General features: G+C 41.3%; 1 protein-coding gene across 1 annotated transcript; it reads right to left on the reverse strand.

Moving 5' to 3' along the window:
* Positions 1–5,417: 5,417 nt before the first annotated feature.
* TTC5 (tetratricopeptide repeat domain 5) lies at positions 5,418–22,201 on the reverse strand. Its single transcript, XM_070425739.1, has 10 exons — positions 22,097–22,201; positions 20,372–20,504; positions 19,026–19,237; positions 17,051–17,201; positions 15,070–15,161; positions 13,007–13,063; positions 12,447–12,593; positions 11,832–12,046; positions 10,054–10,198; positions 5,418–6,042 (listed from the first exon to the last, which is right to left on the reverse strand). Exons 1-10 carry the CDS (start codon positions 22,199–22,201, stop codon positions 5,923–5,925), a joined length of 1,377 nt encoding a protein of 458 aa, XP_070281840.1. The 3' UTR covers positions 5,418–5,922.
* Positions 22,202–22,600: the final 399 nt, after the last annotated feature.

The following is a 22,600-nucleotide window of genomic DNA, read 5'->3' on the forward strand; positions in this document are numbered from 1 at the left end:
GGCCGGCAGGGGAGGGCAGTTGGGAGTGACCAGGCCTGCAGGGGAGGGCAGTTGGGGGCAATCAGGCTGGCAGGGGAGCAGTTAGGCCTCGATCAGGCTGGCAGAGAAGTGGTTAGGGGGTGATCAGGCTGGCAGGCAGAAGCAGTTAGAGGCAATCAGGCTGGCCAGGCAGGTGAGCAGTTGGGAGCCAGCAGTCCCGAATGACCTTCCAGACAACTTTCCGGATGAAGCCAGGGCTGCAAGAGCTGGCCGAGGCTGCAAGGGGCTGCTAGGGCCAGCCGAGGCAGCCAGGACTGCCAGGGCCGCCAGAGCTGTAAGGACCGGCCAAAGCAGCAGGGGCTGCAAGGGCTGAGCCCCTTGCACAAATTTCGTGCATCAGGCCTCCAGTTAGAACATAATAAAAAATGTGCCATATAATATAGAATGTACAGAGTGCTATATCATGTCCTAAATATATCTCCCTAAACTTTTTTCCTTAATACAGTTTCTCAGTCTTGGATGTCCTCTTTTACATTTTGCATCAAATTCATAAGTATCTAACAAATATTTTCTTTTAAAATGTTCAACATTACAAACAAAGGAATGCTAATTAAAAACAATGAAGTGTCAAGTTGCCTATCAGATATAAAAATAATATCCCAGCTCATGAACAGGCAGTCCTTATAACAGTTGAGAAGGATTAAAAAAAGGATATTATGAAGATAAAAACTTAAAACAGGCTTGGAATTTAAGAGCATCCTATATATTAGTAATAAAAGCCTAATACGCTAAGTGTCTGATCGTTTGGTGGTCCATTCAACCAATCAAATTTATGCTAATAATATGCTAAGGCCATTCAACTGCTCGCTATGACATGCACTGACCACCAGGGGACAGACAGTTTACGGGTCAACCATTCGCTGTGATGTGCACTGACCACCATGGGGCAGACGCTCCAACCAGTAGGGTTAGCTTGCTGCTGGGGTCTGGCCAATTGGGACTGAGCAAGACAGGCCAGACATGCCCTGGAGCCCTCCTGCATCTCTCCCCAGACCCAATCGTGCACCAGTGGGGTCCCTCGGCCTGGCCTACGCCTTCTCACAATCAGGGACCCCTCGGGGGATGTCAGAGAGCTGGTTTCGGCCCGATCCCGCAGGCCAGGCCCAGGGACCCCACTGGTGTATGAATTCATGCACCAGGCCTCTAGTGTGTATATAAAAATTTAAAAAAAAAATTTTTAAGAGCATGTGTATATAAAAACTATAATCTTAAAGACCTGCACTCGGAAACTACATGACATTGAAAAAAGAGATAGAGCCTTAGCCAGTTTGGTTCAGTGGATAAAGCATCAGCCTGGAGACCGAAGGGTCCCAGGTTCGATTCTGGTCGAGGGCATGTACCTCAGGCCCTGGTCAGGGCTCATGCAGGAGGCAACCAATTGATGTGTTTCTCCCACATTGATATTTCTCACTCTCTTTCCCTCTCTCTTCCACTCTCTCTACATCAATGGGAAAATATCTTTGGGTGAGGATTAAAAAAAAATTTAAAAAGAGAGAGGAAGACATAAAAACTATTATCTTATTTAATACTGAAATATTGAAAATATTTCCATTAAGTACAGGAACAAGACAAGGATACTTGCTATCACTTGTATTCAGCATAGCAAAGGTTCTAACTAGTACAGAAAACAAAATAAAACATAAAAAAATTAAAAAGGTCCTGGATGCTGTTGCTCAGTGGTTAGAGCATTGGCCCACACACAGAGGGTTGTGGGTTCAATTCCCAGTCAAGGGTACATACCTGGGTTATGGGTTTGTGCAGGTTCAATCCTGGCCCTGGCTAGAGGCACGCTCAGGAGGCAACCAATCAATGTGTCTTTTTCACATCGATGTTTCTCTTTCTTTTTTCTCTCCTTTCCACTCTCTCTAAAAATCAGTGGGGAAAAAAAATCCTCAGGTGAAGATTAACAAAAAAAAAGGATTGAAAAGGAAAACACAAAATAGTCATTTTGTACACAGAAAAGCCAAAAGAAATCAACATATTAGAATAAGCGAGTTCTAAAAAGATCACAAATACAAAAATATACATAAAATAGCCAATTGTATTTATATTCCCAAGTACAGTTATCAAGTGTAATTTTTTAAATTATACTATTTACAATAGTATCAAATACTGTAAAGTATCTGGGAATAAGTCTAATAAAAGATATATATAAGACTTTTGGGGAAAAGTATAAATTGTATAAAATATACTGAAAAAACTAAATGAATAAAAAAAATCATGAATAAGAAGATTCAAAGTTATAAAGATGTCTACTCTTCCTAAATTGATCTATAAATTGAATGTATGTCAATAAAAATCCCAGAGGAGTTTTTCATGAAAATTTGCAAGCTAATTCTAAAATGCAAATGGGCCACTTGTTAGGAACAACATGAAAGAACTTGTTTGATCAGATACTGACTTTTTATAAAACTCTAAGACAATCTAGTACTGGCATAGAAATAAACAGACCAGAATATACAAGGAAAGAGAACTCAGAAACAGCCCTACATATATATGGAAAGTTGGTTTAAGACAGATTGGGCTTTAAAGATCAGTAGTTAAAGAATGGATTCTTTAATAAAAGGTAATGAGTTAATTATGCATTAAGAAAAAAATTATATACTATACCACAACATAAAAGTCATAATGAAAGAAAAGAACAAAATGATAAAACATCATAAACAAGAGGAGAAATGTCTTTATAACTTCAGGATAGAGAAAGACTTCTTAAAACATAAATAGCACCTTAGCTGGTTTGGCTCAGTAGATACAGCGTTGACCTGCGGACTGAAGGGTTTCAGGTTAGATTCTGGTCAAGGGCACATGCCCAGGTTGTGGGCTCAATCCCAGGTGGGGGCATGCAGGAAGCAGTAGATCAATGATTCTCTCTCATCATTGATGTTTCTACCACTCTCTCCCTCTTTCTTCCTCTCTAAAATCAATAAAAGTATATTTAAAAAGAAACTGAATTGTTAAAAAAAAAAATACATAAATAGTGCTAGCCATAAAAAAAAGATTGCAAATTCAGTGACACTGAAATTAAGAACTTTGTTCAACAAAAGATCCAAGTCAGAGAGTAATAAGACAAGCTAAAACTATTAGATGTTTGCAGCACATAAAATGACAAAAGATTAGTACAGGGATGCATAAATAAGTCCTACAAATAAATTTGAATTCCAATACAGAATGGGCAAAAACACAAGTAGTCATTTTTACCATGAGAAAATATCAGTGGCTTGTAAATATATGAAAAGATGCTCAAGCCCATTAATAGTGAGAAAAATGCAAATTAAGGTAACAAGAGTTATCATTCTAACCTCCTATATTTGCAATCTCTTAAAAGTAAGACACCAAAATTAGGAGAGGATGAGGAGCATTTGGGAAGACTCATCTACGGATAAAAGAGACATAAATTGGTACAAATTTCCACTTTGGAAATGTTTGGCATTTCTCAAAAAAGTTGGGCATGTGTATACTCTATAACTCTGCAATTCCATACTTGTGCCAATATTCTGAAACAATGGTTCTCACAAATTAGTGTACATCAGAATCACCAGAAGGGTTTGTTAATCACAGATGGCTGGACTCTTCCTTAGGTAGTTTCTAATTCAGGGATTAGAGCCTACAAATTCGCATTTCTAAGGAAGTCCAGGTACTGCTGATGCTCTAAGAACCATCACTATAAAAGGAACGCTTGGACTTACACATCATTACATGTACAGAATAATAACATTGCATTGGTTGATAGGAAAAATAAAAAAATATATATCATTTTACAGTAAGATGAATAAACTGGCATACAATGAGATATTATACAGCTACTAAAACAAATGAGGTCATGAAAAGGCACACAGGACTTCTAAGATACTAGTGATGTTCTAGTTTTTAAGCCAGGTGGACATTTGCACAGGTATTCTAATTACTCTTTAAACTGTACAGACATATTTTGCATACTCATTTGTTCACATATTTCATCATAAAATCTTTCCAGTTGTGCTTCTACCACCTACTGGCCATTTTTCTTTTGTTTGGCCCAACACAGAATATGTCAAATCATCTCAGGACTTGAGTAGAGGGGAACAGTTATTGGATCTCATCTCTCTACTGGCATCCATCACCCCCGGAACACACCAGTTCCTTTCAACTGCTTCTCAAGATATTTTACACCCCCTCAAGTTCCTCATCACTCTTCATGACTGCAGTCCTCAGAATCAACATCCAGAACTGAGTAACTGAATACAAGACTCCACCTGAGGTCTGACAGTTTATTAAAAACTCTCTGGCCCAGCCGGTGTGACTCAGTGGTTGAGCATCGACCTATGAACCAGGAATTCGGGGTTCAATCCCAGTCAGGGCACATACCCGGGTTGCAGGCTCAATCCCTAGTAGCCCCGTGCAGGAGGCAGCCAATCAATGATTCTCTCTCATCATTAATTTTTCTCTCTCTTCCTCTCCCTTCCTTTCTGAAATCAATACAAATATATTTAAATTCAAAACAAAAAAACTCTCTGGCTACCAGATTCATGGTGTAGTCTAAGAGTATTTTTGCAACGATATCATACTGGTTATTCATGCTGACTTTATCTTACCTACTAAAAGTCCTAGTATTTTTTCATACATGATGTTAAAGATATACCTCTAAAATTGGCCGTTTGGACCAAAACAATAGACTTTCAAATTTTATCCTAGATTCAGTCCTTGTACCTTCTTTAGATAGCTAGGTGCTTATTCTATCATGCATTATAAGCAGTCCTCTGTATTTTATTCTTTATAAATTGAATCAATTCTTGATATCCAAGTCACTAATCAAAAGTTGAACAGGGTTGCAGGCTCGATCCGCAGTATGGGGCGTGCAGGAGGCAGCCGATCAATGATTCTCTTTCATCATTGATGTTTCTAGCTCTCCCTCTCCCTTCCTCTCTGAAATCAATTAAAAAAAAAAAAGTTGAACAGGACTGGACCAAGGACAAAGACCTGAGCCATATCACTAAAAGTCTTTCTTCCAAGTTAATCTGTATCCAGTAAAGTACCATTCAGTTGGCTATTAATCCTCCCTCACATTTTCCCATTTTTCCACAAGGATGTTATAAATGTATCACTGGCATATTAAAAAACTGAACACCTGGCTCTCTCTGGTCTTTCAGTCTAATAACACTATTAGAAGTGTGTGTCATCTTGGGCCATGCTAATGACCACCCCTAGGATGGCAGAACGGGGGACATGGAAGGAAGCTGGTTCCCAGAGACTTTGTGGAGCTGTCACTCCTGCTCTGGACTGAGAAGTAAACTCCTCTGTATAAAGGGGGAAAGGTGGTGGGGTGTTATTCTAATTTCCTGAGTGATCCTAAAAACCAAGAATCCAAGCCTAGAGAGAATGAAGCAGGCCAAACAACACAGTATTATTTTTTTCCAAACAAATTTAATTCTTTTCCAGCCCCAAAGAAGGGGATAAATCTAAATTTTAAAAATAAAAATAAAATAAAAATTGCTCAAAAACCAAGCCATTATAAATTTAAGCCCCCTCCCTTAGCAATAAATACTGAAATGATATGTACACATGAGGCTCAGGAAGGAGGCAAGAACAGGAACTTTGGGGACTCTGTCCCATGGCAAGATCCCAACACTTCTACCAATTCCATGCTCTTTGCCTAAAACATAGAAGAGCAATGAAAGAGGCAGGAGAGATATACCAGGAGAATGTGTGGCCCCAGAGAGAGCTAGAACATGATAACAGGAGAGAAAGAAAAGACACAAAGAGTCTTACAGGGCAGAGGAAGGAAAAGTCATCTAAAACATCCCCCCGTTCCGGCCGAGTCACTGGATGCGGCTGGTCCAGCTGCCGAGTGCCCTTGAGCTTATCTCCGTGCCTCCGCTCCCTCTTCAGCATGCAGGGTAAGTGAGGTCATTCACACTGTGGCCGTGAGGCCACTGTGGCAGCAGCCTGGCTGCTGGAGCCCTGAGGCTTCCCATTCACCACCAGCAGGAGGGGCGTCTCTACGCGGACACTGGAAAAGGAATAGTCCTAGAAAAGACAAACATACAGAGGTTCGTTACAGACCCTAAGATGGAACAAATTCCAACACAGGGGATACACCACCTGTGACAATTTCCTCCTCTCTCACCCCTTAGTATATGCCCCCTTTACCTCCACCTCACCTTCAACAAAGCTGAGCTAACAAAGGAGATATAATTTTTCCAAAGATTTTAACCTTCAGAAGGAAAATCTGGAGCAGGGAAGGTACCAGTAGTTTCAAAAAAGACAGGTTCCTGGCACTGGCACAAAAGGATGCCACCAGCTCTCACAGAATCTGCCCTTCTCAGTGTTTGCTGACAATTACAACTAGATGTACATAGTAGCCAGCCAGGTGGAAATGCTGCGGAACTCTCAGGTCAAGGGTTTGTAAGGCCCTAAATTAACCTGCCAGATATAAGTTACTTCTCCCTTTACATCAGGAAGAAGAAACAGAACGTGTGGTTTAGAAATTCTCCTAATAACAGAAAAGAATCAGCTCATTTCATCAGTTCAAATGTACTTTAAAACATGCTTTTAAAAGATCTTCATCACTGGGAGGGTGAAGGAGGCTCTTTTAAGTCAAACTAAAGAGGTAAATTAAAGAATTCTCACAAATCAATTTTTAAAAAATATCCTAATAGTAATATGGGGATGTGATCAAAAAAAAAATCAGTTTATAAAAGGTATATAAATAGGATAGCTCAGTTGGTTAGAGCGTCATCCCAATATGCCAAGGTTGCACATTCAATTCCTGGTCAGAGCGCATACAAGTATCAACCAATAAATGTATAATCAGTGGAAAAACAAATCAATGTTTCTCTCTTTCTCTCTAAAAATCAATCAATAAATTAAAAATTGCCCTAACTGGTTTGGCTCAGTGGATAGAGTGTCGGCCTGCGGACTCAAGGGTCCCGGGTTCGATTCCGGTCAAGGGCATATACCTTGGTTGCGCGCACATCCCCAGTGGGGAGTGTGCAGGAGGCAGCTGATTGGTGTTTCTCTCTCATTGATGTTTCTAACTCTCTATCCCTCTCCCTTCCTCTCTGTAAAAAATCAATAAAATATATTTTAAAAAAAAAAAATAAAATAAAATAAAAAATAAAAAAAAAATAAAAAATAAAAAAATAAATAAATAAATTAAAAATTTTTTAAATAAAATAATAAAAATAGTCAATAGAGACATGATAAAATGTTCAACCTCAGCAATAATCAAGAAATCAAAGCCAAACAATATATTTTTCACATAAAATCAGCAAATAATTTTTCAAAGGTTTCTACAATGAGTTAAGAAGAAAACTACAGGGAAACAATTACATTCACTTTTGGTATTAACTGGTGCAACCTTCCACAAAATTATTTGGCAATATGTATCAAAAATCTTTCCGCATACCCTTTAGGGCCAGGATTCTATCTTAGAAATGCATTTAAGAAAATAATCATGGATATGGGTAGATATAAAAGTATAATAGAAATATTATAACACCATCCAAGAGATGCAAATCAAAACGACAATGAGGTACCATCTCACACCTGTCAGACTGGCTATCATCAACAAATCAACAAATCACAAGTGATGGCAGGGATGCAGAGAAAAAGGAACCCTCGTATACTGCTGGTGAGAATGCAGACTGGTGCAGCCACTGTGGAAAACAGTATGGAGTTTCCTCAAAAAATTAAAAATGGAACTCCCATTTGACCCAGCGATTCCACTTCTAGGAATATATCCCAAGAAACTAGAAACACCAATCAGAAAGAATATATGCACCCCTATGTTCATAGCAGCACAATTCACCATAGCTAAGATCTGGAAACAGCCTAAGTGCCCATCAGCAGATGAGTGGATTAAAAAATTGTGGTACATCTATACAACGGAATACTACGCTGCAGTAAAAAAGAAGGAATTCTTGCCCTAACAGGTTTGGCTCAGTGGCTAGAGCGTCGGCCTACGGACTGAAGGGTCCCGGGTTCGATTCTGGTCAAAGGCATGTACCTTGGTTGCGGGCACATCCCCAGTAGGGGACGTGCAGGAGGCAGCTGATCGATGTTTCTCTCTCATCGATGTTTCTAACTCTCTATCCCTCTCCCTTCCTCTCTGTAAAAAATCAATAAAATACATTTTAAAAAAAAAAAAGGAATTCTTACCATTTGCAATAGCATGGAGAGCATTATGCTAAGCAAAATAAGCCAGTCAGAGAAATATAAATATCACATGATCTCACTCATTTATGGAATATAATGAACAACATAAACTGATGAACAAAAACAGATCCAGAGACAGAGAAGCAACGATCAAACCGTCAAACCTCAGAGAGAAGGTAGAGGAGGGTGGGGGTAAGGGAGAGAGATCAACCAAAGGACTTGCATGCATGCATATAAGCCTAACCAATGGACACAGACAACAGGGGGGTGAGGGCATGAGTAGGGGGGAGGGGAGAGGATGGGGGGAAAGGACACAAATGTAATACCTTAATCAATAAAGAAAGAAAAAAATATTATAACAGCAAAAAAAGTTGGAAATAATCTGGATCTGTGATCAGCAAATCTTTACTGTAACGGGCCACATAATAAGCATCTTAGGCTCTGTGCATTATGAGGTCTGTCACAGAACTATTCAACTCTGACACTAGTGCAAAAGCAGCCACAGACAATAGTAAACAAATGAATGTGACCTGTTTCAAAAAATTTTACTTATGAACACTGATTTTTTAATTTCCTGTATAATAAATTCTTCATCTTCTTTTGATTTACAAATACAGACGTTATTCTTAACTTAGAGGCCATACAAAAAGCAGGCAGTGAGCCAGAAATGGTCAATGGCACCGTAGTAAATATTTTTATATCTGTCCATATCCATGATTAGGCCCACCCCTGACCTAAATGGTAAAAAAAAAATGGTTAAATACCTACTCTCAAGGAGTTTTTATGAGGATTAAATGAACTAGTGCAGGAAATAAAACTTAGTACAGTGTCTAGCAGTCAGTTAAGTGTTCAGTAAATTTTAAAAGTCATCATCATCTTCATAACCATTTCTATGTGTCAATTCAGACCAATGTTGTAAAAGTTTAAAAACACAGGAAATGTTCACAAACATTTGCACATAATATTCTATTCATGATTAAAGTTATACATATAAACATGTGTATACATATTTATCAAAAAGAAAAGAACTGGAGGTATACACTCCAAACTGTTAACAGTAATACCTAAGTGACAATATTTCAGTCCATTTTTTTAAATTTGTTTTTGTTTTGTTTTGTTTTGTTTTTACTTTATCTTTATTGTTGGAAGTATTACAGATGTCCCCTTTGTTTGTGTGTTTTTTTTCCCCATTAATCCCCTCTACCCCGTACCTGCCCCTCTTGGGCCTTCACCAGTCTATTGTCTGTGTCCATGGGTTACATATGTAAGTTCCCCAATGAATCACTCCCATCCCACCCTCCCACCCCCACCTTCTAAAATTTATTTTGAGATAAGTGACTTATAACATTGTGTAAGTTTAAGGTATACAACATGTTGATTTGATAATTCATATTTTGTAGTATGACCATCCTGGTGTTAGCTAACACCTCTGTCAAGTCACATAATTATCATTTCTATTTTGTGGTGGGAACAATTAAGATCTTAGCAACTTTAAAGTTTATAATACCATTTTTGTCAATAATCACTGGTGCTGTGCATTAGAGTTCCAGGACTTATTTATCTACTGCAAGTTTGTACCCTTAAACAACATCTCCCCAATTTCCCAACTCGACAGTAACCACCATTCTATTGTTTTCTACAAGTTCAGCTTTTTTAGATTCCACATATAAGTGATATCATACAGTATTTCTTTGTCTATTCAGTCCATTTTTGTCATTCTTTCTGTTTACCAGTAGTTTTCCTTTTCAGTAAAAATTACATATATGTTTATGTAAATAATATCATACACACGAATGCATCCCTTTACATATTTTTTAAGAGATAAACTTGGCCCCACTTTCAGAGCCTATAAAGTGAGGAAGAATCCTAGCCATCACCCACCTTCCCCTTGTGCTGAATTCGGTGAAGCCGAAGGCTGGGCTCAGGGATGGCTACAGAGTCCCCGATGAGCACTCCCCAACTCTGCACCATGTTATACACCATCACTGCACAGCAAGGGCCATCTGAGTCCACCAGGCCAAATGTACTGCCCGGTTCGAGAAGAGAAAAAAAAAGAAAAGAAAAGTGAGCAAGAAAGAACAGAAACAGTGGTGTTTTTAAATACCAATAAAATAAACAAGTGCTTTTTTAGTAACTTATCTAGAAAACCTATGATAGGTACCATCATCCACTATGGACATTGGAGTCCTCATTTGTCTAAGATATATACACATGACTCATCGATCTGTCACTCTGCCAAGAATTAGGACACATGCACACTGAGACCACTTGACAATCTTATATAATAAAAGGGTAATATGCAAATTGACCAAACAGCGGAACGACCGGTCGCTATGATGCACACTGACCACCAGGGACAGACGCTCAACGCAAGAGCTGTCCCCGGTGGTCACTGCGCTCCCATAGCGGGAGCGCCACTCAGCCAGAAGCCCTGAGTTGGGCTCACAGCTAGCGAGCGCAGCGGCAGTTGGACATTCCCCGAGGGCTCCCAGACTGCAAGAGTTTGCAGGCCGGGCTGAGGGACCCAAGTGCACGAATTTCATGCACCAGGCCTCTAGTTATTAATAATGAACTAGCTCAAAATGTTCATTATTGAAACATTATTCCTGGTCTATTAGTTTAACTACTACAACCTTTATCAAACTCTCTAACCATAACTGCCAATTTAGTTTAATTCCACAAACTTTTACTGAATATTATATGTCAAGCATTGTGCTTAGCAGTAAAACACCAATCCAGCTATGTGAGCTAGCAGTCTAGCAGGAGTCAGTTAAACCATCACCTACAGTACAACTGTGACAGGTGCTAGAATAACTTTTCCCTTGTGCTAATTCAGTAAAGCCAATGGTTGGACATGGGAACTCGAGGAGAAATGTTGAAATCAAAAAGCCGGAAAGGTTTCCTTGAAGGGACTGAATCTTAAAGAAATGAAAAATTACTGGGTCAAAACAGGAAAACAAATCCTCAATGACAAGGACAAGAACAGGGACTGTTTGGGAAGGAACAAAAGAGAAGGTCCTGGAAGTGAGTGAAGGGCCAAGGAGCGAGCCCGGCCTGTGTGACTCAGTGGTTTGAGTGTCAACCTATGAACCAGGAGGTCATGGTTCGATTCCCGGTCAGGGCACATGCCTGTGTTGTGGGCTCGATTATTCTCTTGTGGGGCATGCAGGAGGCAGCTGATCAGTGATTCTCTTTCATCATTGATGTTGCTATCTCTCTCTCCCTTCCTCTCTGAGATCAATAAAAATATTTTTTAAATTAAAAAAAAAAAAAAAAAAGACCAAGGAGTGATGACACTGGAAAAACCCTAATTTTTCAAGAGTTAAAAATTTTCTAAATAAACAGTCTTAACTCATTTCCAATGCTAGACTATAAGCACCCTTAGCTTGAGTCCTTTACATTTCTTTTTTTTTAATTCTCTATAGCACATATAGTAGATGTTTAATAAACATCTGTTGAAACAGGGAAAAATGAATGGTACAGAATCTACAGAGATTGTCAGACATACCTAGACAATACCTGCTCATGGGACAGTCACAGAAGGGAAGCAGAACTCACTGACCTGTGACCACTAATTGTCTCCAACTATCAGAGAAAGGCCAGGAAGTGGCAATACTAGTTCAGAGGATAAAAAAGAGGAAAGGCGAAGACAAACTCACAAGGGGACTTTCTCCTCTGTGGTGAGGCTGAACACCACCTTCCCCAGGACTACAGCACCACTGTTCACACCAGGCTGCAGTGCACTCAGCGGCTTGAGCTCCAGGGTCACCTTCTGCCCAGAGGCTGACTGATAGCGCCCATCACCACAAGGGCCTAGATGGGCTGGGCGCAAGCTTCCCAGCATGCTCTGCAACTTTTTGGTCTTCACCTTCCCCTGCCAAGGAAGGGGAAACAGATTAGAAACTAGGAACTAGTCACTCTCCTGGAGAGTCTAGTCCAGGGGTGGGCAAACTTTTTGACTCGAGGGCCACAGTGGGTTCTTAAACTGGACCGGAGGGCCGGAACAAAAGCATGGATGGAGTGTTTGTGTGAACTAATATAAATTCAAAGTAAACATCATTACATAAAAGGGTACGGTCTTTTTTTCTTTTAGTTTTATTCATTTCAAACAGGCCGAATCCGGCCCGAGGGCCGTAGTTTGCCCACGGCTGGTCTAGTCCTTACCTCCCACCTACCACTTCTATAGAGTCACTACTACCAAAGCCTATTCTAGTCTTATTTTACTGACGTACAGCAGAATAAAGAAGTAGGATTCAGCCTTTAGACATCTTTACCTTGCTCTCAAGGAGGCTGGTTAATCTATTCAGGAATTCCAGGAGTTGTTGCTCTCGCTGTCGGGGTTCCGGCCAGGCAGGGTCCAGCGCTGCAGCTCGAGAGAAGCCATCCAGGGCCTCCCCATAATTCTCTTCGTATTTATGTAACTGCATAAGAAGGAACCCAAAACCTCCCAATTATAAGTATTTTTAACACAAACTATGCTGGGGGGAAGTAATGGCATAACGGATTAGAAACCTAATAAACTGTTTTCTTACCCAGTTGTTTTTTTCCTGTGCTACAATGAACATCCTGAAGAGATGGTAACACCTTAACATCCTTTTACCTAACCACGGTAATCACAACCCCAAAGATGGAGTCATTTCAAAGAACCCAACTTCCACCCACCAGCTACTGAAGTTAAACTGAGCTAGTTCTTCCTAGAAATAATTTTACTGTTACTTTTCTCTTACAGTCTGTACCCAACCTTGTTCCTATGAATACTCAATTACCCTCACAGGCTAAGACCTAAATTTATTTGACTTTCAGATGACCTCCACCCCACAGCCACAGGTCTTACCGTTGCCCTGTTCAGATGGAGATCAGGATTGCTGGAGGCTGTCCTGTCAACCTTCTCCTACAGCCGGATAAAAAGATCATCAGTGGATCCTGTCTCAGTCTTACGGATGGCCATGCCCAATATGTCCTAACCTCCTCTCCCTGAAAATATTCAAGTTTCTTCCTTGTCAAATATTACCTATACCCACATTGACATATAGTCATTGTTTGTGTGATACATTACACAGCCCCTAAAACCTCAGGATGCTAGGGGTTTTGTATGTGTGTGAACCTTTAAAAATGATTACAATTTATCTATACAATAGTATAAAGAAAGAAATGTATGAAAGCACTGTCATAAAAAAATTTTCAATAGTGAGATGATGGTATAAATGAGGAAAGCCTAGGAAAGAAATTATGTCAATTTAATGCTTTTCCTCTGCCCATGAGCCCAGCTCCAGACATGGGCAGAATCATGTTGTATATCCCCTTAAAACACACACTGGAAGTAAAATCTGATTCTCTAATTTAAATAGATGGCCAGAAACCACATGACAGTGTAGACAAATGTGCTGTGAAGAAACTGCTGATGATGTTTATGGCTATGTTCATTTTATTTTATCCACAACCTTTTGGTGTAAGAGACAATGTTCCAACAAACTGGGACAGCCAGGGCTCATTTTATTTTTTTATTTTTTTAAACTCTATTCATTGCCTGGCACATTGCAAAAACACAAACAGCAGGAATTAAAACTGTTTAAATGCTTGGTTCAAATATGTTTTAAAATGCAGGCTTGGGTGAAGAAATGAAGAGTTAAAAGCAACTCTTTAGCAGAAGCCAAATATAAAATTTTAAAGGAAGTACATACAACCATATTATTCTTTAAAATATAAACATTAACCAAATTAAGAAATCAGAGTAAAAAACAATTCCTCTGCCTAAAAGATCCCTGATTGAAAAAAGGACAGTCCTTAACTTGCAAATATAAATATAAGGTAGCTGTATTCTTTATTTTGCCATACAGAGCAAATAAGTAACAGCAAGTTAAAAAGCAATTCTGTGTCAAGAGAAGCAAGACAGCAAATGAGCCCTAGCTGGTTTGGCTCAGTGGATAGAGCGTCAGCCTCCAGATTGAAAGGCCCCAGGTTCAATTCCGGTCAAGGGCACATGCTCACATTGCAGGCTCGATCCCCAGTGTGGGGCATGCAGGAGGCAGCCAATCGATGATTCTCTCTCATCATTGATGTTCCTATCTCTCTCTCCCTCTCCCTTCCTCTCTGAAATCAATATATATATATATATATATATATATATATATATATATATATATGGCAAACAAAGAAAGGTGAGTATAAGGCCTAACTAAAAAGTGCTCAGAAAACCAATGTGAAGCTTTCAATGAGCAACCAGGCAGTCAAGGCCTGAAGAAACCCCAGTGCAAATGGTTACTGATTAAAAATGGCCTGAATGCTTAAGCAAAGCACGAGCTCTAGTGCGATAGCTCCTAGGAAGTGATGCTGAATGGGTTGTATGCTGTTTTTTATTTTAGCCTGTGGGAAATCCAAAGCCATAGTATGTAATGATTAATCTGGGGATAGCACTTAATTTATACTTAAGATTTAGGTTTAATTTTTCTTAAAATATGCACACAAATTTAATAAGCATTATTTTAATACTAGAGGCCTGATACACGAAATTCATGCAAGAGGCTCGGCCCTCACAGCCAGGGCTTCATCCAGAAGGACATCTGGTCTAATTAGCATATTATGCTTTTATTATTATAGACTTTTTTCCCATTTAAAAAGATGAACATGTTGGCATGGGCCCTGTGATTTGGATACATGCCTATAAAAAGTCTAGACAGCTCAAGAAGCTATCTAGCACTAAGGCACCACACCGCAAGTGGTTACTAATACTCAGGGGATAAGCAGAAATGTCGCCTCTCTAGACACAGCTTTGCAAAACCCACACATTGGATGCCAGCAAACAGTGCCCATCCTGCTTGCTAAAGAGCCACAAGGAAGACCTAACAACACCCTTGCTTCTGCCTCTATTCATCTGGCAGGGCGACCATAAATACTTACTGCTTGGGCATAGGCACTGAGGGCTTGCTGGGAGATCTTAGGGTTCTGGCCAGTATTGAAGTAAAGAGAAAGGTATGCATTCCCCAGAATATCTGGAAAAGAGACACAGGGTTTACATTATGCATGTGAGGAACTTGGAAGTCACCACTCCATCATCATAAAAAAAAAGTTGAAGAGACAGAAAAAAATCACAACTCTTCTTGGATTTATTACAGAGGAGACAACACCAGGCAAACCACTGCCCCCCAAATTGGAGAGACAGACAGGTGAATACAGGGAGTGTGGTGTAACGGAACAGAAGCTCACAAGCTGCCACAGGAAACAGTGCTGGAGTATGAGAACCTGAACTGTAACTGATGAATTACTGGAGGCTCAGCATGCACAAGTCTGGGAGTTAAAAAATACAGGGGTCTCAGTCATAAAGGGGGCCCCCCAATATTTTGAGATCCACTTCCAGGAGCTAACCAGATTCCCAGAAGTGTCAATGAAAGAATCCCCTCATGCTTCTAGCAGAGGGAGTAAAAAAGGAACATTCTGAGATGTGCTAGAGCACTCTGTTCTTAACAAAAGTAAACAAGGACGGCCCTCAGGAGAAACTAGTTAACCAGAACCTAACCTACCTGAAGAAAGGAAATACCCAACTCCAACCCACTCTAGCCATCCTGTCCCACCTAAGGGAAGAAAAAAAACCGAAACAGTGGTGGAGCATCTCCGAGCCAGCGTTTAAGATACGATCTGTTTGCCCTAGCCAGTTTGACTCAGTGGATAGAGTGTCAGCCTGCGGACTGAAGGGTCCCAAGCTCAATTATGGGCTCGATCCCCATTAGGGGGCATGCAGGAGGCAGTCAACAATGATTCTCTTTCATTATTGATGTTTCTAGCTCTCTCTCCCTCTCCTTTCCTCTCTGAAATCAATAAAAATATATTTTAAAAAAGAAAGATACGGCGCTAGCCAGTTTGGCTCAGTAGACAGAGTGCCGGCCTGCGGACCAAAGCGTCCCAGGTTCAATTCCAGCCAAGGGCACATACCTTGGTTGCAGGCTCCTCCCTGGCCCGGGTCCTGGTCAGGGCACGTACAGGAGGCAACCAATCGATGTGTTTCTCTCACATCGATGTTCCTCTCTGTCTTCCCTCTCTCTCTTCCACTCTCTCTAAAATCAATGGAAGCCGAAACGGGTTTGGCTCAGTGGATAGAGCGTCGGCCTGCAGACTGAAAGGTCCCAGGTTCAATTCCGGTCAAGGGCATGTACCTGGGTTGCGGGCACATCCCCAGTAGGAGGTGTGCAGGAGGCAGCTGATCAATGTTTCTCTCTCGCCGATGTTTCTAACTCTATCTCTCTCCCTTCCTCTCTGTAAAAAATCAATAAAATATCTTTTAAAAAAATATTAAAAAATAAATAAATAAATAAATAAAATCAATGGAAATATATCCTCGGGTGAGGAAATAAATAAATAAATAAATAAATAAATAAATAAATAAAATCTCACAAAAGAAATATAATTTTTTTTTTAAAAAGATACGACCTGTTTTGATCACCCTGAAAAGTCTATTGGAAAGCCTGGCACAGCCCTGCCAGAGTGGCTCAGTTGGTTGAGCACCGACCTGTGCACTGAAGGGTTGCCGGTTCAATTCCCAGACAGGGCACATAACCTGGGTTGTGGGTTTGATCCCCAGTTGAGGAGTATACTGAAGGCATCTGATCGCTGGGATAAAGAGGCAAACATGGACCTAAAGGAGAAAGGTGAACAGCTCTGCCTTGCTTATGTGGAAACATTAAAACTCCTCTCTTGAGTGAAAAGATCCAAGGGTTCATAGAATAGTGGTTCAACAAAATACCTTTCAGGCTTCTTCAAAACAAAGATGCCCTGGCTTCACAGTTAGAGGCAGACTCCATAGGTAGGCTCCAGATGACTCTGGTGTGTAGCCATGGCTGAGAACCACTGCCCTAGAAACTGGGTGGAGATATTTGAGAGCACTCACACCAGGAGCGGCCATCGTGGACATCCATCTGCACAGCCAATTTAGCCTGTCGGACACTGTCCATGACGTGGCGAGAATGCTCATCTCCAGAGTCAGTCCGCAGTTGGCGAAGCACCATTGACAGGTTTTGAAGGGAGACTTTGTTCTTGCACTGCAAATGGAGAAGACACATATTCAACCTTCCTGATTCTAGTTCCCCTTTCCAGATCTATTCTATCCCCATCTTCTTCTGAATCTGTTTTGTCATCAGGGGTTCTGGTCAAGATGGCAGCATAAGTAAACACAGGACTTGTCACTTCCCACAACCACATCAAAATTACAACTAAAATACAGAACCACCACCATCCAAAACCACCTGAAATCTAGCTGAATGGAAGTCCTAAAACTAGGGAATTAAAGAAGCACATCAAGACTTGGTAGCTCAAGCACATCGTGGTAGGAGGGACAGAGACTTGGGACGGAATCACAGAACCAGCTGTTCCCAAACACACATGTTGCAATTTAAAATCGGGAGAGATATCATGGCTGTGGAGGTTTCCTTGAGGAGTGAGGAAACCCAGCCCCACACCAGGTCTCCCAGCCAAGGGTTCCAGTGCTTGGAAGAGTAGTCTCCACAACTTCTGGCTATAAAAATCAGTGGGGAATGTGGCTGAATGACAGGGAGGCTGTAGGAGTCCCAGACAGTTCCTCTTAAAGGGCCTGCACATAGACTTACTCAGACTCACTCACTTCCTCTGAGCTCCATCACTAGAGCAGCAGCTTGAAAGGAACCTGGGACATTTGGGGAGGGAACTAATTTGTCTAGAATCAGAGCAAGAGCTGGAGGGACAGCTTTCTCACAGACAGAAGTGCTGGCAGAGGCCAGTGTTCCCTTGCTGAACTTTTCCTCTGCACAGAGCCAACAGGCAGGTGCCAATTCTGAATCTCCATCAATCTGGCTCACACTTTTTGCCCTGCTGTGGTGATTCTCTGAGACCCCTGCCCCTCCCTACTTGCAGGTGAGCCATTTCCAGTGGCCTTTCATACAACTGGTCTCTCTTGCCTCATGCTTCAGTCTTTCTTAAAATCTCTCAAACAAGCAGCAGCTGGCCTCAGCATGCCCTGTACCTCTCAATAAGTGGCCCCAGGCAAGCACTAGCAGCAGCACACTTTGGTTCACAGCCTGGCCTCTCCTGGGCACCTCCAACCCCAACACAAGTAGCAGCCATCTGCAGATTGCTTTGTAGCTCATGCTGCGTGGCCCCAGGCAGGGCACAGGCAGTGGCTAACTTTGCACCTCCCAGGAGGCTCCAGAGCCAGTGTACCTGGTGGTCAGCTTCAACCACACCAGATTACAACCTTACCACCTCCACAAGTGACACACTCAAGGGGCAGACTTGGTGAGCACCAAAGCCCCACTGAAGCAAGTCCTTCTCCATAGGTTGGCTCCTGCACAGCAGCTCTTCCACTATCGTCACAGCCAATTCTCACAACCAACTGACCTGGGGTCAATCCCTCTCAGTGTCACCAACATTAATCAAGGCTCAACTACAATAGGGCAGTGCACACAGCTCCCACAAGGGCACACCAGGAGTGCCCAACTCAGGTGACTGGGGAGGCTGAGCCACTGGGCTCTAGAGGACACCTACCTCACAAGGCGACTCTACCAAGTCCAGGAGACATAGCAGATCTACCTAATAGATAAATCTGTTTTGTCATCTTAATTCTTATTGCCATGTGTATCTTAGACTCACATCTACAAGGATCAACTTGGTTGATAACTTTTCATCTACCCCTGAACCTGACCCCATCATCTTCTCCCTTTTTCAGTCCCCTATCCCTGTTTTCCTCATTAAGGTCTGTTCCCCCTCCCTTACTCAATGATTATTTTTTCCTCATTCCAATACAGTTCTACTCTGGTATTCATATCCTAGGGAAATTCACAGAACCAAAGAAATCCCATCTGTGTTTTCTGAGGGGACAGTGGTCAGCTCACATGGGTGAGGGCTCCTGAGAAGCAGGTGTGGGCAGCTGCAACATCCCCTTTCTTCCAGTACACCTCCCCCAGCTGGTTCCAGGCTTCCACCAGCTTGGGCTCCAACTTCACAGCCTTTGACAAAAGCTCCTCAGCCTTAGGGCTATAGTCAGGAGTCACATTCAGTGCCTTCCCAGTTAGCATCAGAACCTGTGCTTTGCCCTGGACAGAACCTAGGAGAAAGGGAAAAAGATACAGGAAAGTGGAAAAACCCATGCAGTCTTACAGATAAGACCAGAACACTTTCTCTCGAGGAATAACCCCACATCAGCTCTAGAAATAAAATATCTGAGGAAAAATCTTTATGAACAAATCCCTTATTGAAAGCCTACCATAGGCAGAGAACTATGTTATATAATGAGGTGACAACGAAAGCATTATCCTTACCTTTGAGGGGCTTACAATCTAGTGGAGAGGACAAAGCATATATGTGAAAATTAAAACAACAATGAAAAGGAGCATGTGCTGCCCAGACGATGTGGCTCAGAGATTGATTGACCCATGAACCAAGAGGCCACTGGTTGGATTCCCAGTCATTGCACATGCTCAGGTTGCAAGCTCCATTCCCAGTAGGGGGCATGCAGGAGGCAGCCAATTAATGATGTTTCGCTCTCTATCCCTCTCTGTTCTGCGCTCTCTCTCTAAAAAAAAAAAAAAATCAGTCAAAACATGTGCATACAACCAATGAATGGGCTTTAAAAGGTAAAAAAGAAAAAAAGACCCTCCAAGAAGGAAAATGATGTAAACAAAAAAAGGCATAAACCATGTGCCACGTTCATGGGAGAATGCATGATCCAATCTGAATGAAATAAAAACTTCCTCTGTAAGTATGCAGTCAGAGATAAGGGTAGGGGGGAAAAAAGAGTCAGAAAATGGAGACTTAAATACCAGGTGAAGGGGTTTAGAGTTCAACCATTCAATAGTAGCAATCTTCGAAGACACTTGAGCAAAGAGGCAGACAAAAGGATAAAATTAAATGCTTTAAGTAATGATTTAAAAAGATAATGGCCACGGTCATAAAGTAAGTTCGTTTGGAAGTAAAAAAAAAATTAGAGGCAGAAAGGTTTGTTAAGAAGATCACTGTAACAGTTCAAGCAACAAGTATGTTATTTTATTTCATGGCATTTACTATAATCAAACTTTAGGAAAATCAGAGGACTGAAAGGTTACCATCCTGCAAGGGTAATGTTTTGTTGTACCATGCTGTAGCAGCCACAAATAGGATATCCAAGAGTACACAGAAAGAGAAAAACCCTATCACATGTCAGTGATGGGCAAGGGGTTGCATGCTCCTTTGGAACTCATACCCACTACTTCCTTCATCTGCTGCAGGGTTTTCTCCATCTCCTCCCGCACATCCTGTTGCTTCCTCCCAGCATCCTCAACACTGTGTGTCTCGAAATAGCAGTCTCTGAATGAATAGAGTTGATCCACCAGTTCCTAGGAAACACAAGGATGGTTCGATTATGTGGCGAGAACCCCAGACAAGACTTAACTGAATGAATTAAAGAATAATCCTTGTCTCTAACAAATACTTATGTCCTATACTTAATTTAAAAGCCTACCCAGAACAAAGAGAATGGACCAGCACCCTGTGCATCAGTGCCTTTCAAATTTTATTGTGTGTATTATTTCCAGGACCCGGCCTGCAGAGATTCTGATTTTAGTAATTTTAGCAAAACTCAAAATATTGCATTTTAACAAGCATTCTAGATGACTGTAATAAAAATGGTCTGTAAAACACTCTTTGAGAAATACACTTTTCCCTTGTACCCTAAGATGTCTATAAGAATGAAATCAAAGCTTGCCACCATTCCCATGGATAGCAATATCACTATTCTTTTCTTCTCCTCTATTCCATACACACACATACACACACACACACACTCTGAGTGACCAGATTATTTTGACCACCTGACATTTGTAGGCAAATTAGCTATAATTTCGCGCTGAAGTTGCTAGAGGGCCAAACCATTATAAATAGGGAAGCAGGTTGTCTTCCACAACAGTAGGAGTGATTTTTTTCTGAAGATATGGGTAAACAATGCGATTTAACAGCTTTGAATGGGGATATATATATAGAGAGAGAGAGAGAGACAGATAGACAGACATGCACACAAGCATATACACACTAATAATATTTCTATATTTCAGCCAGTCATACTAGGAAATAAAGTTCAGTTAATCCAAGTCGACTGGCAGTAAAGCTCACATTCTAAAAAGTGTTTATCATTTAAATCTGCTCCAAAAAAAAAAAAAAAAAAAAAAAACCACAACAAAATCTCACTAATGTTTAAATTTTTGCATGAGAGCCTTTAAGCAAGTTACAAGCCTGTCACAGGTCTAATGTTTAAATTACAAGCTGTTTTATAACACAAAGAACTGAGTTTCTGAGATTTAAGAAAAAAATCTTGGGTCATTAAAAGAAAGATAGAGTCAAGTCAGGGAGTTAGCTCCTACCTACCTACCTAGTACAAAACACAAGCCCTATTCAAAATTGCAGTCACTTGCGGACTGGGTGGAGTCTGGTCCCCTCTGCATCAGATCCCAAAGAATAACAAAACCATTAAGTACTAAAAGGATTAACCAGGACACATGCGGCGCAAGCCTTTACTGTGGTTATTGCCAATTTCAAAGCAGAGAAGTGAGAAACGGCCTTTGTGGGGATCAAAACAGCTCCTGGAAATCTGCCATAAACATGTGTACGCTATTTGTTATGGGTGAATCGAGGGGGTAAAAAAGGCTTCATACGAATGTGCAGGAATAAAGTTAGGAGCAACAAATCATCTTCCGCACAGGACTGAAATTAAGTCAGGTCAGCAGCAGGAGGTCCCAACACACGGCCGCGCGCCTCCCCTGGCCCGAGCGCTCCCCTGGCCCGCGGCGACGTCGCCTTCGGGAGTTGTTATAGTAACCACACCGACGCACGCGGCGTCCAGGCGGTGCCACAGAATTCGCAGGTACTGCATAAACTGGGCTCCCAGCTTCTCCCGATAACAAAAGCGCATTCGGGTTTTATCCTACGGGCCCACCTGCAATTTCTGCAAGATCTGTTTGCCTTCTTCCTCTTCATCAGCCATCGTTTCCTGGCCACTCTCGGCTACTCCGCCCCCAACTTTATTACCAGAGAGACTCATACCTACGCTCATCTTGGAGCCACAGCGACATCTAGGGCGCTGGAGGCTTGCCTGCACCTAAGTAGACGAGCTGGTTTTCAAGGAAGGGTATCGCTCCTAACCAACTTAACCCAATGCCTAAAGAGCAAAGGAGATGCCACGTTACAGTTCATAAACTTCATTTCCAAAATCCTAGAAACAATCTGTCCTCGGCTAATTGCATGTACTGTATATTTTTGTCTCATTTTTTCCTACTTATTTATGCCCAGATTATAATACCCCCAAAAAGAAGACAGGTTGAGAGTAGATGCCTGTGTTACAAGTTTAAAATTTGAAGGAAATGTAGTACACCTTTACAGTGATTTTCTATGTATGAGGAACTTTATCATTTTGAACACACTATCCTAATAAATCTACTAC

Source organism: Myotis yumanensis, unplaced genomic scaffold (genome assembly GCF_028538775.1).
Source record: "Myotis yumanensis isolate MYYU_CA2020_CCGP unplaced genomic scaffold, mMyoYum1.0.hap1 SCAF_1, whole genome shotgun sequence".
Taxonomy (NCBI): Eukaryota; Metazoa; Chordata; class Mammalia; order Chiroptera; family Vespertilionidae; genus Myotis; species Myotis yumanensis.